The 18,120-nt window shown below is 37.9% G+C and overlaps 1 protein-coding gene across 4 annotated transcripts in view; it reads left to right on the top strand.

Annotated features, from left to right (window-relative positions):
- PLEKHA1 (pleckstrin homology domain containing A1) overlaps nt 1-15,525 on the top strand; it is a 54,067-nt gene extending 38,542 nt beyond the window's left edge. For 2 of the 4 annotated variants that reach the window (XM_032882153.1, XM_032882156.1), the window contains 5 exons: nt 1,144-1,212; nt 7,869-7,933; nt 8,573-8,636; nt 10,215-10,304; nt 13,119-15,525. In XM_032882153.1, coding sequence (XP_032738044.1) covers nt 1,144-1,212; nt 7,869-7,933; nt 8,573-8,636; nt 10,215-10,304; nt 13,119-13,430 — 600 coding nt within the window. In that variant the 3' untranslated portion in view covers nt 13,431-15,525. Of the gene's footprint in view, nt 1-1,143; nt 1,213-7,868; nt 7,934-8,572; nt 8,637-10,214; nt 10,305-11,743; nt 11,815-13,118 lie in introns of all 4 variants that reach the window. The other 2 variants (XM_032882155.1, XM_032882154.1) reach the window with 2 other exon arrangements.
- The last annotated feature ends 2,595 nt before the right edge of the window (nt 15,526-18,120 follow it).

The following is an 18,120-nucleotide window of genomic DNA, read 5'->3' as shown; positions in this document are numbered from 1 at the left end:
TCGAATTTTCTGTGACCTTGATCTTCTTACTTAACCTTTCAGTCTCTCAGTTTCTTTTTAAGGAAAATTAGGTTATAAAACCTACCATCTGGAGATTTTTTTTTTTTTTGAAAGATGTAAATTAAGATAGTATTAACACAGCACCTGGTCCTTAGTAAGAGCTGGTAAGGGTTAGCCAGATCCTCTCATCCAACCAGACCCGTGGGTGGGACATTGTAGGAAGAGCAAGTAAATTTACCAGTATTTCTAAGGTTCCATAGTACTTTTCCAAAGTTTGTCACTCTGTATGTGAACCAGATCCTTAGAATTTCATGAGAAAATAAACTTTAAAGTTTGAAAATTAAAAAAAAAATTCTGTGAGTAAAGAAATACTTCAGATTCTACTGGCAGTTTATTTGACTTCACATCACTTTCTGGCAACTCTCATTAGCTTAGGTCAGCCATGGAAAAGTTCTTGTCTACTGACCTTTAAGCCGAGGGAAATGAAGGGGAAGCTTGAGAATCTGTCATCATAGGTCTACAGGTAAAGTCAGAAATCTCATCAGGCAGTGACTCACTTGTGTTAATTAGGGCTTTTAGGGAGACATTTCTTTCTTTTTGTTTTACTCCCAAGTCCAAAATAACAACCCTTAGTGATGTTGAAGTGCTTTCATGAAAACTGTATTTCGGTGACAAAAAAATATTTGTACAAATGGGTTCACTTTGTTAAGTATTTGATGCTTTACTACTAAGTATAAAGTACCTAGAGAAAGATTCTTGCGTTTTACAGATCTTACAGAACTTAATGCGGTTTAATAACATTTCCTGTGCTGGCTTTTGAGCTCTTGATGGCATTTACTTTGTGGGGTTGGGGGGTGGGGAAGTGCCTTTTTTTCTTTTTAACTTTTAGAGTATTGAAAATAGGAAACCATTGTATAAAATTACATCGTACAAGCTGAAAGCTAGACACCAACGTTGATTTAGGAGCTCAAGGCCCGAGTAGTGAAAGAGATGAAGTTTCATGTATGTCCTCCTCAAGGGAGGGTAGTGAGGTTTTTCAGGGCTAGACATCTCTGATTTTGGGCTCATCAGAATATTTAAGTGGCTGCTAACATTTGACATTCTTAGAAACAGAAGTCTTATGTCTGTGTTCATCCCTGGTAGATGAAAAACTGGAAGAGAAGATATTTTCAATTGGATGAAAACACAATAGGCTACTTCAAATCTGAACTGGTATGTTGCTTCGTCATACATGTTGCCTTGAAATGTTTGAGCAGAGTGTTAATGAGGTGGTGATTTTAAGTGTGTGTGTGTGTGCGCATGCGTGTGTGTGTAGTTTCTTGTCCTGTTTTCTATTTTTAAAAATAATTCTGGTTTTGAGAGGTACATATATTTCAGTTTATTTGGTTGTGATGTTTAAATGGTAACGATGTAAATACATCTTAAATAAAAAGATTATATCTTCAAAGGCATTTCACCTTGAAAGAATTAAAAATATCAGAACTCCTTAGTCTATAGATTTCCTCTAAAGGGGAGCTGGAGGAGATTGTAGGAAGAATTCAGTCTCTAAAAGTCAGCATTTTAACGCTGTATTTCTACAGAGTTGTAAATACAAAGTTTCTGTATTTTCTTCTCTGCCCTCTCTTGATATTTTTTTCCTGTTTCAGATTGACTTTTAAGTTTCCTCATATAAGGCCTTTTTATCCTATCTGAAGGTGGAATCAAAGATTGAAATTCTCTCTTTTACTTGTTTGAGTAACATCCTTATTTAAAATATTCTTCTCACATAGCCCAAGTTCTGCAACAGATTGTTGGATAATTTGAATGCTTTTTTATACCTTACATGTCTGTCCTGGCTCTTCCTGTTTTATGGGACCTTTGAGTAGGGATCATATACTTTATTCACATGAAGGCACCAGAACAGCCCTATCCAGTAGAACTTTCTACACTGATGGAAATGGTCTATATCTGCGTTGGCCAAGTTTACTGGCTACATGTGGCTGATGAATGCTGAAAACATGGCTGGTATGACTGAGGAGCTTGGCTTTATTCAATTCTAAAATTAAAACCATTTTAATTTAAATAATTACACATGGCTTGTGGTACTGTATTGGACAGGAGGGTACTTCGAGAATAGGAAAGGAATATTTTGAGGTTCATCTCAGGTGTCTGTTCTTCTGCGAGTCTTTCAGACTCTAGATTAAGTGCCTTCTCCCTACACATCATGGTGCCCATTGCCCACTTGTATCCTAATACCTCCCGCTGTGTTTTGTAATTGTATGCATACTTGTCCTTACCAGTTACTTATGTGAACTTCTTGAGAGCAAAGATCTCTTTTATACCCTTTTTATGAACACAGCACCTGGTACTTGGTAGATAATGAATAAGTGTTTTTGAATATTCAAATGGAAATTGGCATCGCGTAGCAAGAATAGCCATTTTAACATGGGTATTTAGCCTTGCTCAGAAGTCAAATTGTAAGAGCCTCAACTGGAAATAGTAGTTACTTGGCTCAAAAAGTATCAGACTTGGTGTCTCAGGAGGCTACACGTTGCCTGATTAGTAGGTTGATGCATTGCTTTTAATAAATGACACTACTCTTAGAAAGAGTCATTAATGCAACAGACATTCGTTGAGCCCTCCATGGCTCTGGTGCCCTCTCCTGGGAACTGGGAACGAAGAGAACAGTTAGTGATGTTAGAAGATGGCCTTCTTTAGGAGTTCAACTGTGCCAGAGAAACTGACGTGTACCCGTATCACCCCCAGTGATTATAATGAGACAAGAACTGTTATGCAAACATTTATTAAATTTTGAAAACCTGCATATAGACATGATGCTATTAAACTTGAGATAAAAGAATACCGAACTAAGAGAGGAAGGAGGGAAGTGACAGCCGTGTGTATGTAGGACTGTGTTAAGCATTTAGAAAACACAGGAAAAGCTAGAATCTGTAAATATACCAATAGATAAGGGGTACATTTCCCCCACATTTAACATTTCTGAAATCGTGGGGTGTCTCAGAGTTGCTGCAGGCGAGGGCAGTCGGGCAGCAGTTCTGCGGTAGTTGACATCGCTTGTGTGCACACAGCCTCTTGAGTAAGATCTGAAAACCCTAGCACCAGATCCTGCAGTGAGGAAAATCTCGGGGATACAGTGGGCATTCTTAAGAGATGCTGCATCCCCAATACTCTTTTTGACACAGAGAATGGTATGGAGTGAGAAACGTTGACACTGATGGCTCTGAGTCAGAAAGTGATTCGGAAGAGCTGGAATCTGAATGTGAAGTTTTAAAAAACCTTAGCCAATTTGCTTATGTACCTCCATAGGCTCAAGAATGACAGATGATAGGGGCGCCTGGGTGGCTCAGTGGGTTAAGCCTCTGCTTTCGGCTCAGGTCATGATCCCAGGGTCCTGGGATCGAGCCCCGAATCGGGCTCTCTGCTCAGCAGGGAGCCTGCTTCCCCCTCCCCCTCTGCCTGCCTCTCTGCCTACTTGTGATCTCTGTCTGTCAAATAAATAAAATCTTTAAGAAAAAGAACGACAGATGATAAAAATTGATGTTTAGCGTGGAAAAGGGCTTTTTAATAAAACCTTTTGATCATTTAAAAGTTTAGACAGAAAGTAGAATAGTATTCGGAACCCCTGTATATTCCTTACCTGGATTTTGTAATTATCAACACATGGCTAGTTTTGTTTCTTAGGTACCAGCACCCACTCCCCCTTTATGTTTTGTTGTTTTTTTTTTGTTTGGTTTTAAAGATTTTATTTATTTATTTGATAGAGATCACAAGTAGACAGAGAGGCAGGCAGAGAGAGAGAGAGAGAGACGAGAAGCAGGCTCCCTGCAGAGCAGAGAGCCCGATGTGGGGCTCGATCCCAGAACCCTGGGATCATGACCTGAGCCAAAGGCAGAGGCTTTAACCAGCCACTCAGGTGCCCCTCCCCCTTCATATTTTGAAATAATTCCTATACATAGTATTTTCTCTATAATTATTTTATGTATGTACTTATTTACATGTGTAAATAAATATGTAATTTATTTTATGTATGTATTTCTAAAATTAGAGGAGTTAAAAGCTTTTTTTAGTAGGTGTGAAGGATTTAAGTGCACAACTGAAAAACTGGTGAAAATATTTGTAATATATATCAGGGAGAAAACATTAATATCCCTAAAGAATCTTAAAAATTGAGGGGGTCCTTCCTTACCCTCTGCTCTCTTTTCCTCCCATGAGTCCCAAACAATTCAGGCCTACAATTTTTAGCTGAGGCAGATCAATGTAGGTGTTCGTCTGGTGGGCCAGGAGCAGAAGAACCAGAGTAGCCTGGTGTCAGCAGTCACAGGCCAAGAAGGATAAGGCCATCTTCTTGGGGGTTTTAGCTCAACATGGTGTAGGGAGAAGAGCACATCCACACTGGGAGAGAGGGTGGTGGCAGAGATAAGAGAATGTGGACGTGTGTACTTATTGATAAAATAAGGAAATATATTAAAAGCCAAGTTTCTGTCAAAAAAGGGAATAATAAATATGGAAAAGGAGAAAACTTTTATATTAGATTGGAGTTAATGTGAACATTTAACATATGCAGGTAGATGTAGAATTAAATATAGATGTAAATGTATTCATGTGCTTATGTATATATGCATCTAATATACTCTGTAGCTCTGTGCAGCTGGAAAAAACCCACCCTTTTCCACTGAAAGGAACCTAGACTCCTGGAGAAATGGTGAGATAACAAAGCTTGAGACAGGAGAAATGAACAGAAACTAAGACTGCGATGTCTTGTATCAGAAAAGAAGTATTCATAGAATGCTAGGGACATGTCAGAAGGACCCAGAATCCAACTTGAAAACATTGTACTTTATCATTGTTGGGGGCATTTTGAGCATCAAAATAAGTAATGTTGGTAACAGATTATTGCCTTTTGAATAAAGTAGGAATCCATGAACCCACATAGATATATAAATGAGTGTATGCATGAGTCTGTGTATGTAAGATGAGGAACCAGAGATCACAAAGCTTCAAAGTCCCTGTCTACAAAATACACATTAAGTACAAAAAGGGAAATAGTAACTTTACAGTGATAGAATTACCACTGCAATCTAAAGTCAGATACCTGTCTAATCCAGTTATCAAATGAGTAGAGTGGAGCTCATCAGTGGTGAGAGGAATAAAGTTATTTACCACCTGACAGGATAGCTTGAGAAGGTTGTGGCCTCATTTCTGTGATGTTCCTGCCAAAGACGCCTAACCTGAATTTAGACTTCGGGAAGGATCAGACACACCGAAATCAGGAACCTTCTCCAGAATAACTGCCCTGCCCTGGAGACTTCAGTAGAGTCAAGACTGTGGGAGTCAAGAACGGCTGAAGAAAAGAAAGATGAAATGAGTAAATGTAACCAGCGATCCTGAACTGAATTCTTTTGTTTTAATAAAGGACATTCGGGGGACACTTTCCTGATTTCCATCGTTGTATTGTGATAAGAGGATGTCTTTGTGGGAAATACACTGTAAAGTGAAGGGTCGTTGGGCCAGGTCAGCAGCTCACTATGAAATGGTTCAGGAAGGTCAGGTCTTTGTGTTGTGTTTTCAGCCTTTGTCTAAGTTTGTGGTTGGTTCAAAGTTTACGGAGAGAAAACCAAGAGAGAAAATATCTGGTAGAAAAAGAAGTAAAAGATACGAATAGACAGTTCATCTACAGAGAAACTTAAATGGCCTTTAAACGTATATGAGCTATTCCGCATCACTCATACTTAAAGAAGCGTAAGTTAAAACCTCAGAGAAATATTACTTCTCATCTCTCATGAGAAAGCCATGGTTGAGTGAAGAGATGGGCAGTCCTCTCCCCCCAAAACAAGTGTAAGGGCTATTCTCTAACAAAAGGAATGTGAACTCTTGGAGAGATGGCAGATTTCAGAGGTGGGCCAGCAGGAATAGGACAAGCTGAGCCCAGAAAGTGAATTGTGACAGAAGATAAGGAAGTGGCTCAGAGGATGATGGGGATATGCCAAAAGGACGCAAACCCAGCTTGCAGGGACTTCCAGTGCCCCAAACTCCCACAATTTGTTCACCTACATAAATAGTGATAGAAATGGATTACAACCCAGAGAATAAAAATGAATGAATTTTTATTCATTCATTAATTAAATGACTTAAATGGGAGGAAAACCATTTCCTTAGAGCAAAATTCTAGCTACCATATGTAGATGAATTGATGGGTTTAGGGGGAAAATCACTGTTGGCAGCTACTGTCGTCATGGTTTCAGGCAAGAGTTCTTTGAATTCGATAAAACTAGTAGGCAAAGCAATGAGGGGAAACTAGGTCTTCCATAGGCTCCAAGTATCTTCCCACAAGATGATAACGACAAAGGAGACGAGGATGACTTTCTAGTTACTGGCAAACACGACCGTAAGAGATGAGGATTAACATCCTCGTTATGGGACACACCACTCTCATGCACTCCCTGAGAATGATGGGATGAGAAGAACATATTCCATCGGTGGTTTCCCTCCAAAACTGTACAGCTTGAATCCAAGCATGGTTAACACCAGGCAAGTCCAAATCAAGGGACATTGTACAAAATAACTGGCCTGGACTCTTGAAAACTATAAAGGTCATGAAAGAGAAAAAAAGCAGAACTCTTCGACAGTCAAGGACATGAAGAGACATGACTGTCAAATACAAGGTCTGATTCCATATTGAACCCTGAAGCAGAAAAGCCATGGTTTTCCTGTTTTTGTCGAGGACACTGCTGGGCAGTTAATGAGCTCTGAAGATGGTCTGTAGATTAGATAACAGTATTGCAGCGGTGTGGAATTTCCGGTTCTCCTAATTGTACCGGGTTATGTGAGAGAACATCCTTGTTTTAGGAAGTCTGCACTCAAGTATTCAGTAGTAAAGTACATCCTAGCTGTGACTTGCCTTCAGACATTTCAGGAAAGGTATATGTATACACACCATAGTCACATGAACACAAACAGAACGATTTAGCAGGTGTAAAATTTTAACATCTTGGAGAACAGGGTACTACATATACAGAAATTCTTTGTACTATTTTTGTAAGCCTTTTATAGTCTGAAATTCTTTTAAAATGAACTATTTTGTAAAACTTAAAGATTCGTGATTTCTTTCTAAAAGTGTTCTGGCATGGTTTAGTTTTTTCTTAGTGCTGCATCAAATAATGGTATGTCTTGATCTTATGGTGTGATATTCAGTGAAATACGGCATATAATATTTCATGGAATGTATAGTATAAATATGCTATTAGGAACTAGTTGTGTCTTGTATCTAGTTTTGTAACCTTAGATGAGGTGCTTAATGTCTGGGGCTCTGTTTCCTCAGGTGAATAGTGGTGCATGCATTGTGGGGTTGTGGAAAGTTTAAGTGAGGTAACGTGTTTAAAAACTAGCAGATGTCCTGGCACTTAGTAAATGTTCAATAAGTTATGCTTGTTAAAATGATGTATTCATATAAAAGTGATAGTCTTTAAATGAGAAATGTAATTCAAAGAATCTGGGTATTTGCTACTCTGGTGCCTTCTGTATTTAAAAAACATTCCAGAAGAGGAAGCATTACACCTACAGGGCATATAGGAGTCCATCGGGGGAAAGTCTGATGCTTTAATGGCTTTAGTAAGCTCCACTGTCATTAAGACCAGAAATAATGTGAATAAGGGTTATATGCCAGTTTCCCTGTTTCAAACTACAGTGTGTATAAGGTTCTAGTGTTTGGGCTCTTCTGATGCTAGATGGTTCAGGAGGGTCTTAGGTCTTAGGTCTTAGATGTGTTTCAAGAAAGAAGCACAGTTTTCATATGGATCTCCAAGTAAGACAGCTAATTCTTAAAAGGATTTTAAGAACATACCTCATGTATCTGTTTGCTTTTTTGCCAGGAAAAAGAACCCCTCCGTGTAATACCACTTAAAGAGGTTCATAAAGTCCAGGAATGTAAGCAGAGGTAAGCACCAGCTCTCACTTAGTTCCTGGCACAACTTATTAATACTCAGTGTTGCCTTAGTTTGATTGATGTGTACAGATGATATTTTTCTGTGTTATTTCTAGGGTTATTTTTAACTCTTCTTTGTAGTTGGGATATACTTGAACTTACAAAATCTTCAGATTAAAGTATTGAGATATTTTTTGTTTTATTTGAAAACTGAAAGTTAAGAAACAATCCCTAGGCTTATTAATGGGAAGGAAAATATTTAATATGAACAACTTCTATCATATTTGACAGATTGATGTATTACTTATTTTAGTATTTGGAAGTTGCTACATAATAGGGCTTTGTAAGAAAAATGTGTTAACTGTGCCAGTGTGTCTTTGAGCAGACTGATTAATTCGCCATTGAAAACTTTGAATTTTATACGTCTTTAGGAATCTTTTAAAAAATATATATATAGCTATATAAAATATGTGAAATGTAATGCAAGAATAAATTGAAAAAGTTGCTAATTTGGTTTTGCTAAATTATACCAGTATTTTATCTCTATTTATTCTCTTACTGACATATATTTGGTACTAGATAAACAAGTGAAACACACACTATCCAACAACTGCTATTTACGTGCAATTGGACATTTGTTTTTGTTGACAGTGACATAATGATGAGGGACAATCTCTTTGAAATTGTAACATCGTCGCGAACTTTCTATGTGCAGGTGAGTTTGGAGATTATAGATCCTCTTACCAAGAGATTAATAATTTTGGAGGTGAAGTAAATAAAAATAAACTTGTTGCTTATGTGAATAAGAAAAGAAAAACATGACAGCTGTAATTTACAACTTAAAAAAAAGTTACATGTAAAATTATTGGTAGGTCATTTTAGCAAATAGGGGCACTCTTTGTTCTGAGTGGCAGAATAGAATTAAATAGTATTTGTGGGAAGGGAAGTGCTGTTTCAATTTAGATGCTAAATTTCAGTCTGGATTATTTTTGCACATATTTTGGAATTTTGATTGTATCATTTTTGGTAATTTTAGAAACCGGGTCTAAAATACCCACAATAAAAACAGACAGTGGAGCACACAGGTGGGAGACAGGCATCCTGTATTTAAGTTTAAAATACACCTTTTACTTATACAGCAAATTAGTTAGATTGAAAGTTTTTTTTTTTAAAAGAACATTTGTTTTTGTTTTATAAAAGTTACATATGATTGCATAAAATTTGGAAAATATAAAAAAATACGAAGAAAAGGATATAAAGCACACAAAATCCCACATGCAGGAAATCATTCTTATTTTAGTGCCTTCTTAAAGGCATATATTTTTATAACAAGTGGGGTCTTATGAAGTACACAGTGTTATATTCTGTTGAATGTATTAATAATCTTTTTTTCCACATCATTACAAATTCTGTAAAAACTTTTTACAGCTGCACCATGTTCTGTTATGTGAATGTTCCGCAGTTCAACTGTTTCTCTGCTCCTCTAACTGGTTATTTCCATAGTTTTGTACATTTACTATGATAAATAATGTGGTGGTGAACATTTTTGTGCTTAAGTCTGCCTTGATTTCTTCTTTAGGTTAAGTTTCTAGATCAGGAGTGGCCATGAGTATCAACGTTTTTAAACCCCTTTTTTTTGCCACATTGATTTCTAGATTTGTGTTTTATCTTTCCTGATTTGAGTTTTTCCTTTTAAAAGTCCTTGTTATAATCATTGGTTCAAAAGAACATGTTGTGACTTAAAATCTTTGGACATAAGTAAAAGGCAGGATCTCTGTTTAATTGGATTTAAAGTCATGGTAAAGTTTTAAATTCACATTGGGAAGCAAGGTCCTATCAAGGAATATGCTACTTTGGAATAGGACTACCAGAGTTTCAGTATTTAGAGTAGTACTAGAAAAGATTTCTAGGAGAGTAATATACAAAATGATGTCCAAATGTTTTTTAACCACAATTACATAAACACTCTTGTAACAGACAGTATAGCAGTAGATAGAGCGAGATGAGGTTTGTCTTTGACTTCTTCCTCTCATCGTCTCTCCAGAAGTACTCATGTTGATGCTTTTTGATGTGTCCGATCTTAAAATATCAGATGTCCAACTTTGGTCTCTATAATAACTTACCCTGCAAAACCTGGCTTTAAAAAGTGATTTCTAAAATTTTTTGGAAAGCATTGCCTTGGAATGATTTTGTTGTTGACTCTGTAATTTGCCAGAACGGGCACCCTGGATCTGTAGACATAGGAACTGATTTTGAGGACAAACTGACTGAATGAGTCCTTTCTCTCCCTTAGGCTGACAGTCCTGAGGAGATGCACAGTTGGATTAAAGCAGTCTCTGGTGCCATTGTAGCCCAGCGGGGGCCTGGCCGGTCAGCGTCTTCTGTACGTTCCCTGTTCTCTGGGGTGATACTCCCTAGGGCCCCCCCGCCATCCTGTCGAGTTATTTTCCTTCCTCTCCCCCTAATCCTTCTGGTTTCGTTCCGTATTGAGATTTATTTGCATGTTGACTCTCATACCAATTGGACTTGCAAAAAATAATGCATTTCTAATTTAATGCTTCCTTGTAGTGTTATGTATACAACTTTCTGTGCATTGTACTGTCTTAAATGCACAAGCAGGGCAACTAAAGAATGAACATTTCCTTGCTTTGTTTTAGGAGTTCTTACTTGTACAAGGTCTAGATTTGTTACAACTTGACAAATTCTTAGTATGGGATGTGGCCTAATCCTGTAAAGCACCTGAGGTTGTAGCATTACAGTTTGCTGAAAGCCTCAATTTCCTCTTCACTCCCTCTAATTTTAGTTAAGGATTTTTTTTAACTTACTAGTGCCCTAAGACCTTTGAACAGCTGAACCCAGAATTAATACAATTTCCTGTTCTCAGCCACTATTTTCCATTGCATAGTCTCATTTTCATTTTCTGGTAGGGTCATTTAAAAGCCTGCCGCTTTTCACTATCAGAATTGTCTTTGTGGTAACATGATGATAAAATTGAAATGTTAAACATTTTCAGAAATAAGAAAAATGTTTTTAACTTATCATGTTTAAGAACATCATAGGAATAAGATTTGGCTTTAGAATACTTTGGTCAGTGGTCTCTCATCTCTACTGAGGAATAGAAAAAAAAAATTTTAAGATTTTTTTTATTTATTGGGATGGGGACGGGGAACACAAGCAGGAGGCACAGCAGGCAGAGGGAGAAGCAGTCTCCCCGCTGATCAAGGAGCCCAAGGTGGGACTGGATCCCAGGACCCTGGGATCATCACTTGAGCCGAAGGCAGACGCTTAACCTGCTGAGCCACCCAGGTGTCCCGAGAAAAAAGAACGTTAAGTGTCTTGAAATGTAGCACTTCTGTCTGCAGAATGTAGTCTCACATGTAGCATGAAAGCCTTTATTACCTTCTACAGATTTGTTGTTAATGCCAGATGTTCTGCACTTTTGGTATTTTTCTAGTAGTAATTCTGCCTTTAAATAGTTTCCTGGTAGTAATAACTACAGATCAGTAAATACAAGTCCAAGTTTCTCACTTCTTAAATTACTCTCCTTATATCCTTTTTTGGAATATCTTAGAAGTTACTTTCATAGTATTAATTTTGTAACTGCCTGTGTTTTATGTGACCTTTCCGGCCGCCAGGTATGGGACTCTCTGCAAAAAACAGTGTCTTTGGGAAGAGGAAACATTGGAGAAGGGCACCTGTGTTTTGTGCTTTGTGGTGGGGGCAAAGTGGACTCTCTGTCTGTAACTGTCAGCAGAACTTTCTCTTTTCCTCCCTCTCCCCAGTATAGGTTAACTCTAATCTTAGCTTTGCACTGTGTTCCAGATGCGGCAGGCCAGAAGGCTGTCGAATCCTTGTATACAGAGGTATACATCAAGAACTGGTGAATGCAGCACGTATGTGGGCTCTCACGCAAACGTGCCTTCTTACTAGAGGGCCCGGACTCACTCACTACTTACAACTGATCATAGAAAGTTGAGTTAACCAAACTGCCCTTTGCAGTTACCGTAACTGACTTTGTCGACACTAACGCAAACTATTTCACTGCAATCATCCGGTTGGATATGCATATTTAAACAATGATGAAAAAGATAAATCATGAAAAAAATGGAACCTTACTAATTGAAAAAGTCACATTAAGCTGTTTTCTAAAAATTAGTTTCCTGAATTGCCACAAGTTTCAACTTCTGTATTTTATGTATTTTGAAATTTTTTATACTACACCATTTAACTGCACCCTTGTTCTAATAATATATGCAGACTCGTGCATGCATATACATTGGATAAACTCTACGTTACTATACTTTGCATGACATTTTAAATCTCAGGTGAAATTTAGCCAGCTCCTGGGAATCTATAGTGTTTTGTCAATTTGTAGCACTTTGTTTTCAAACCACTAGTGTCATACGTGAACGCAGTATGCTAGGAACTGTATGGCAGTGCATTTGGAATGGTCATATTAAGGATATCCTTAATTAGAAGCAAATTAGAATTAAGATTCACAACTGATAGTTATTTCTCCAGTTTTAATAAATGATTAAATATGTACCCTTTGCAGCCTTTAAGACCTTTAACCGTATGAATGTATGACATACTCAAAACTAAGTAAGTGCCGTGAAAGGAACAGTGAAAAGATTGCGCCACTACTGGTTGCAGCAAAATTCAGGGATGAAAAATGAAATTTGTCAGACTGTCAGAGAAAACCGTAGGTTTGGAAAACAGTGAGTTCCACTTACTAAAGAAATATGGCCTTTCCTTTTTACATTCTGCATTTTAATTTTTTTTAATCTTCCTAAAATATGTGGGAGGATTCCTAGTGTTGATAGAAGATGCTGTTAAATAGGATGGCAGAGCTGCTAGGCCCCCTTCTTAAACACAGTTCGGTTGCAGTTGGAGCCCTGCACCCCAGGGTAGGCTGCCCGAGTCTTCAAGTGGCAAAGCTTTGGTGACAGAACTGGTTTCTTAGTGGAAATGGTTGTCGACTGTCATGGCTTTAACCTCACTTCTAAAAATGCATTGCTTTGGGAAAGAACTTGCACATGTATGCTGCATGGCTCATGCTTCTGCTCTGTGTGTGTGTGTGTGTGTGTGTGTGTGTGTGTGTGTGTTTCGTTTGTTTTTCAGAGAAGAAAGTCTCACACTGAGTTACTAACTCTGTCGTTACTGTTTGCCTGCGTCTGACCACCACCCGTCTTTGCAGGAGCATCCCAGCTGTGCTTCCGAATCCAAACCCGCTTGCCGCTCTGCCAGCGCAGCCGCCAGCCCACATTCCGCAGCCTCTCGCAGCAACTCTTTGGTCTCAAGCTTTACCGTGGAGAGGCGAGGATTTTACGAATCTCTTGCCAAGGTCAAGCCAGGGAACTTCAAGGTCCAGACTGTCTCTCCAAGAGAACCAGCTTCCAAAGTGACTGAACAAGCGCTGCTAAAACCTCAAAGTAGAAATGGCCCTCAGGAGAAGGACTGTGACCCCGTGGACTTGGATGACGCGAGCCTTCCGGTCAGTGACGTGTGAGAGGGAAGCGCGTGGAGCCTCACCTGCCTCCTTGGCCCTTCTAGCCAAAGATGATAGAGGACGAAACGGTTTTTAATACACGTATTATACTGCCTCTTTGATGTACTCTTTACAAGCTGGTAAACCAAGAATCTAGGGAGTGGCCAAATTAAATGTAATTTCTTTTAAAAAAAAAACACAACACAAAAAAAACCTGTTTCAGTATCAACTGTCTGAAGCTTCGTGTACTCTCTTTTGGGTGATGAAAATGTGTGTGTGGTATTTTTTCCTAGTGAATTTGACAGTTTAAATGTTTAACAACTTAAAACATTAAAAATGCATATTAATTATTTTGGTTGTTTTTAAAATGCTACTTAGATTTCCTATTAGATGCTTGATATTTACATATTCTTACTGGTGAATATTATTGAATGAAATATTGTCAGACTAAGATATCTAAAATCATGACGTCTGTGGTGCTGTAAAATTTATACTACAGTGTGGACAGCTTGGAAACGATAACCATCTCTGTTGCTCTGGGCGTTAAGGTGAGTGGCCAGTGTTGTGTAGAGGAGATCATTGGACCTGTTAGTGAGGGTTGTAGGTTGCATGGGGTGGAAATTAGAACTCACACAGCTGTGTCTTTGACATGAGTTGGAAAAAAACTTGGGACTTACAGCAGTCTTTGCTTTTATGAAACAGTGAAAATGATTTGGTGTGAAATTTCTGGATGATCTGATTTTCATATCAAGGTTTTATAAATAGTTCTTATTTCTATATTTGGATCAGTGAAAGACCTCAAGTTTATATGTAAAGACATTCTGCCCTTAGCTGTGTGATTGCAGCCTCCCCTTTTTGTCCCTGATTAACCTCTATTCAAGCGCCTGTGTATTCTCCTCTTGTTGGAGGATGTTGTTGGAATAATGTGCTCAGAAGTCCTACGTGATCAGTTTTTAACATTGGGATAAAATTAATTTTCAGTAGCATAGTTGAGTGTGCTCAATAAGATATCTTCTCATGGTCAAGATGCCAGGATGCTTTTATTCTCCTACGTGTGCAATAGAGATGTTGTAAAAAACAAATTTGAGTATACGTTTAATCACGGGGATATCGTAAATGTCAGCACCACTCTAAAAACCCTTAGTTTAAAGCGTTGAGTAATAGACCAGTTTGAAGTACCATTTTTACAGTTGAGTCTTAAACATTTGCTTTAAGAAACTAGTCTTGAATTTCACATGCTGCTATTTTTATGATATTTTACCATCTTACTGTGCTGTTTTGTTTTGAATTCATATGTGTCCCTTTTTCTCCTTTGCATTTTCTAAGATGATGTCTGGTTTGAGAAAAGGAGAGAGATTTCCTACTACAGTGGTGGGGTCCAGAGGTTACCATCTGTTATAGGGGAATTATGGAATCAGTTTAAAAATCTAAATGCATTAAGTGCACCACTCAACTTTTTTATTCATAAGCTAATATTTTAAAAAGTTATATTTCTATTTTTTCCTTTTTTGCAGCTACATTGGAAAATGGTAGATGGAAAGTTTTAAGTAGCTATCACTTTTTCTGCCAACGTATCCATTATAATGGCTCTTTTGAAAGTTACTTTTTCATGAACACACCTAAGAAATCCTGTGTAGACAGTTTGCAATATTAGGAGCCTCATGCTTTTTTCTTTGGTACAGCTTCTACATTGCATGTTCATTTCAGCATATTTTGGTATTGGTAATTTGATATATTTCATAGTGGCAAAATACTGGCTCTATTTTGGGACTTTTTATAGAACTGCCCTTGTATTAAGTAGCATAGGAAAATGTTCTTGTGATTGTCAGGGTCTCCTCTAATATTTATCTCAATACTTTTATAATTCTATGAAAATTATTTAATTATTTTAAAACTTATACTTTTCTTGTAAATATGTCACATCTGAATTGTCAAAAAAATCACTTTGAATACCTTAATATTTGCTGCATTTTTTTTCTGTATATATAACATGTCTTCTTTCAGAATGGGAATGTACGTGTGCTTCCCAGTGTTTACTTTTATGTCTGTTATCTTTATAATGTCAAACTGGTTGAACACTGTAATGACTTGAGAATAAACTCAAAATTCTAACTTACTTCTCATTTGGTTTGGTTCTGCTCTGGTGTGAACAGGTAATAGAATTAGTAGAAAATATGGGTGATTGACTGGAAGTTACTTATTTAAGGACAGACTAATTATTTGGTAACCTTTGAAAGGCATAGTTTGATATATCTGTACAAGGAAAGATGATTGGTTTTGGGAAAAAGGGCTTGCTTATTTTGCTTCACTAAAGCAAAAGAAAAACATGTCCTCAAAAGTACTGTGACACATGTTGGCTTCAAAGCATCTCTGAATTGTCCAGGCTGCTTTTGCTCTGCTTGGTTACTGGTTAGACTGGACATGGCACAACCAAGGCGGGGGGCAGAGGGCATTTTGATTCTCAGAGGGGCTGTTGTCATGTTAGAGGTTATTTTTTTCAGACCCACTATTGGTAACAGAGAGTCCGTGTCTGCTGTATAGGCGGCATCGAATAATGATGGAATTGGATGAAGGCCATCTCTTAGTAATCTTTATTAACTGGTGCAACTTAATTTTCTTTCCCTGAAAAGTATTTTAAATGCTTTTATTTTTTAAAAGGACCCAAAACAAGAAAGTTTTAAACTTTGTTGCTTTCACAAAAAAAGAAATCCCTTTCTCAGCCTTTTTTTTTCCCCTTCTAGCTGCATTTCTGGAATTTTCTTTAAGTGGTTCTCATACCTTTATCAAAACAACAGTAGGTGAGGCAGGAAATACTTTGTATTAAAAAGTGTAGAGACATAACGAATTAATACCAGATTTGGTAAGAATTTTCCTTGTCTTTCTACGGATATGACAGTCTACATCAGACATGATGAAAATACACTTGATGGGTTTGTATTTTCCATTTGCAATCTTATCCATGTTATACAGACCCCAAATTAATTATTTGTATATTTTTATTTTTTAATGATTTATGAAATTACATTTTTGCAAACCTCATCTAAGACTTACTGAAAATATTACTGAATTGGGGTTAGCATTTACAATTTTGATTGATAAAATTAGTATTCCATTTTCCGGACATTTAAAGTGAGTAGTGCCTTACTATGTGACTACAGTCACATAGTAACCACAGGACTACAGTCATGTGGTAACAGTGCCACCTTCTGGTTATGTCATTGCTAAATTTAAAGTAATTTGTAGTCTAGTTTGCTTTATTTCACTCATCATGGAAATTAGGGAAGATATGTAATTGTATAGGATAACTTCAAAATTAATATAAAATTTAAGTCAACATTTGCAAATAATAGTTTTTAGTTAAACTATTCGGAGAGAATTACAGATTCATGTGTAGTTGTAGGAGTTCTTGTGTATCTTTTATTCAGCCTTTCCCAGTGATGATATGCTGAAAATCTGTAGTAAAATGTTACAATGAGGATATTAACACAAATACAGTCAAGATACAAAATAATTGCATCATCACAAGGACCTCTTAATGATCCCTTTATAGCCACACCTGCATCCCATTTTACAGGTTTGGTAACGAACTTGGTAATATTAGACTTAAGATCCAATTCTTTTGGGGGCAGCTGGGTAGCTCAGTCAGTTGAGCATCTGCCTTTGGCTCAGGTCATGATCCCGGGGTCCTGGGATCGAGTCCCGAGTTGGGCTTCCTGCTCTGTGAGGGAAGCCTGCCTCTCCCTTTCTCTCTGCCTGCTGCTCCCCCTGCTTGTGCGCGCTCTCTCTCTCTCTTTCTGTTAAATAAATAAGTAAAATCTTATAAAAAAAAGTCCACAATTCTTTTGATACCACAGTTTGGGTTCTCAACTGTTACGGTGTTAACTGCCTTGGTAGAAGTCTCAAAAACTATTCTTTGTTTATTTTGTCCTATCTCCAGGCTATTAAATGAGTTTAATTTTCATTCAACTCTTTTTAGTAGTTCCCAGAACCATACTATTTCAAGTGATAGAAATTTGAGAATAATTTCTTTATATATACATTTAAATTTAGCACTTGAGAATAGTCTGTTAAGTATCCTGGTCATAACCTCCCTGAGAGATTTTAAGCCCTGACATTTGACATCGTATAAATTTAATAAGATTACCAGAATAAGGACTATAAAATCAAATCGTTTTAGGATGCCAAATTCTTGCATTGGAAATAGTTGTAGGGACTGGTTCTAATCACCTGTAGGATGGGAAGCTTTTGACCTTCTAATACAAGATCTTGGGCAAATTGTGGTCTCTGGTGTATGATAGGCGATGCCCAGGACACCTATGAAGATCATGTCCGCAAGGAATCCGTGGAGAGAGAGAAAGTGCCATAATAATAAGTGTGGAAGCCTGCGGCAGCATGGAAATCCACACGGGCAGAGGCCGGCTTGGCCAGGGAGCGAGGCACTGGGTGACCAGCGTTGTGCTGTAAGGGCCTCCGCAAGGTCCCGGGAGAGAAGAAGGAGCTCACTGAGTGAAAACTACGTGACATGACAAGTACATTCGCAGATGCTGATTTGGGATTTGAAGGGCCCAAACTGGTACCAAAATGTAAACATTCTCTTCAACGTTGTTGCCTCCTCTCCCTCCCTCCCAAACTCTGCCCCTTGGACCAGCCGCACTAGTTTTCTTCAGCATGTGTGTGTGGGGGGGGGGGGCGCAGGGAGAGGAGTGGATGG

The sequence above is a fragment of the Lontra canadensis genome, unplaced genomic scaffold, assembly GCF_010015895.1.
Source record: "Lontra canadensis isolate GAN:19392208 unplaced genomic scaffold, GSC_riverotter_1.0 scaffold79, whole genome shotgun sequence".
Classification (NCBI taxonomy): Eukaryota; Metazoa; Chordata; class Mammalia; order Carnivora; family Mustelidae; genus Lontra; species Lontra canadensis.
This window is presented reverse-complemented; position numbering and strand designations above follow the sequence as displayed.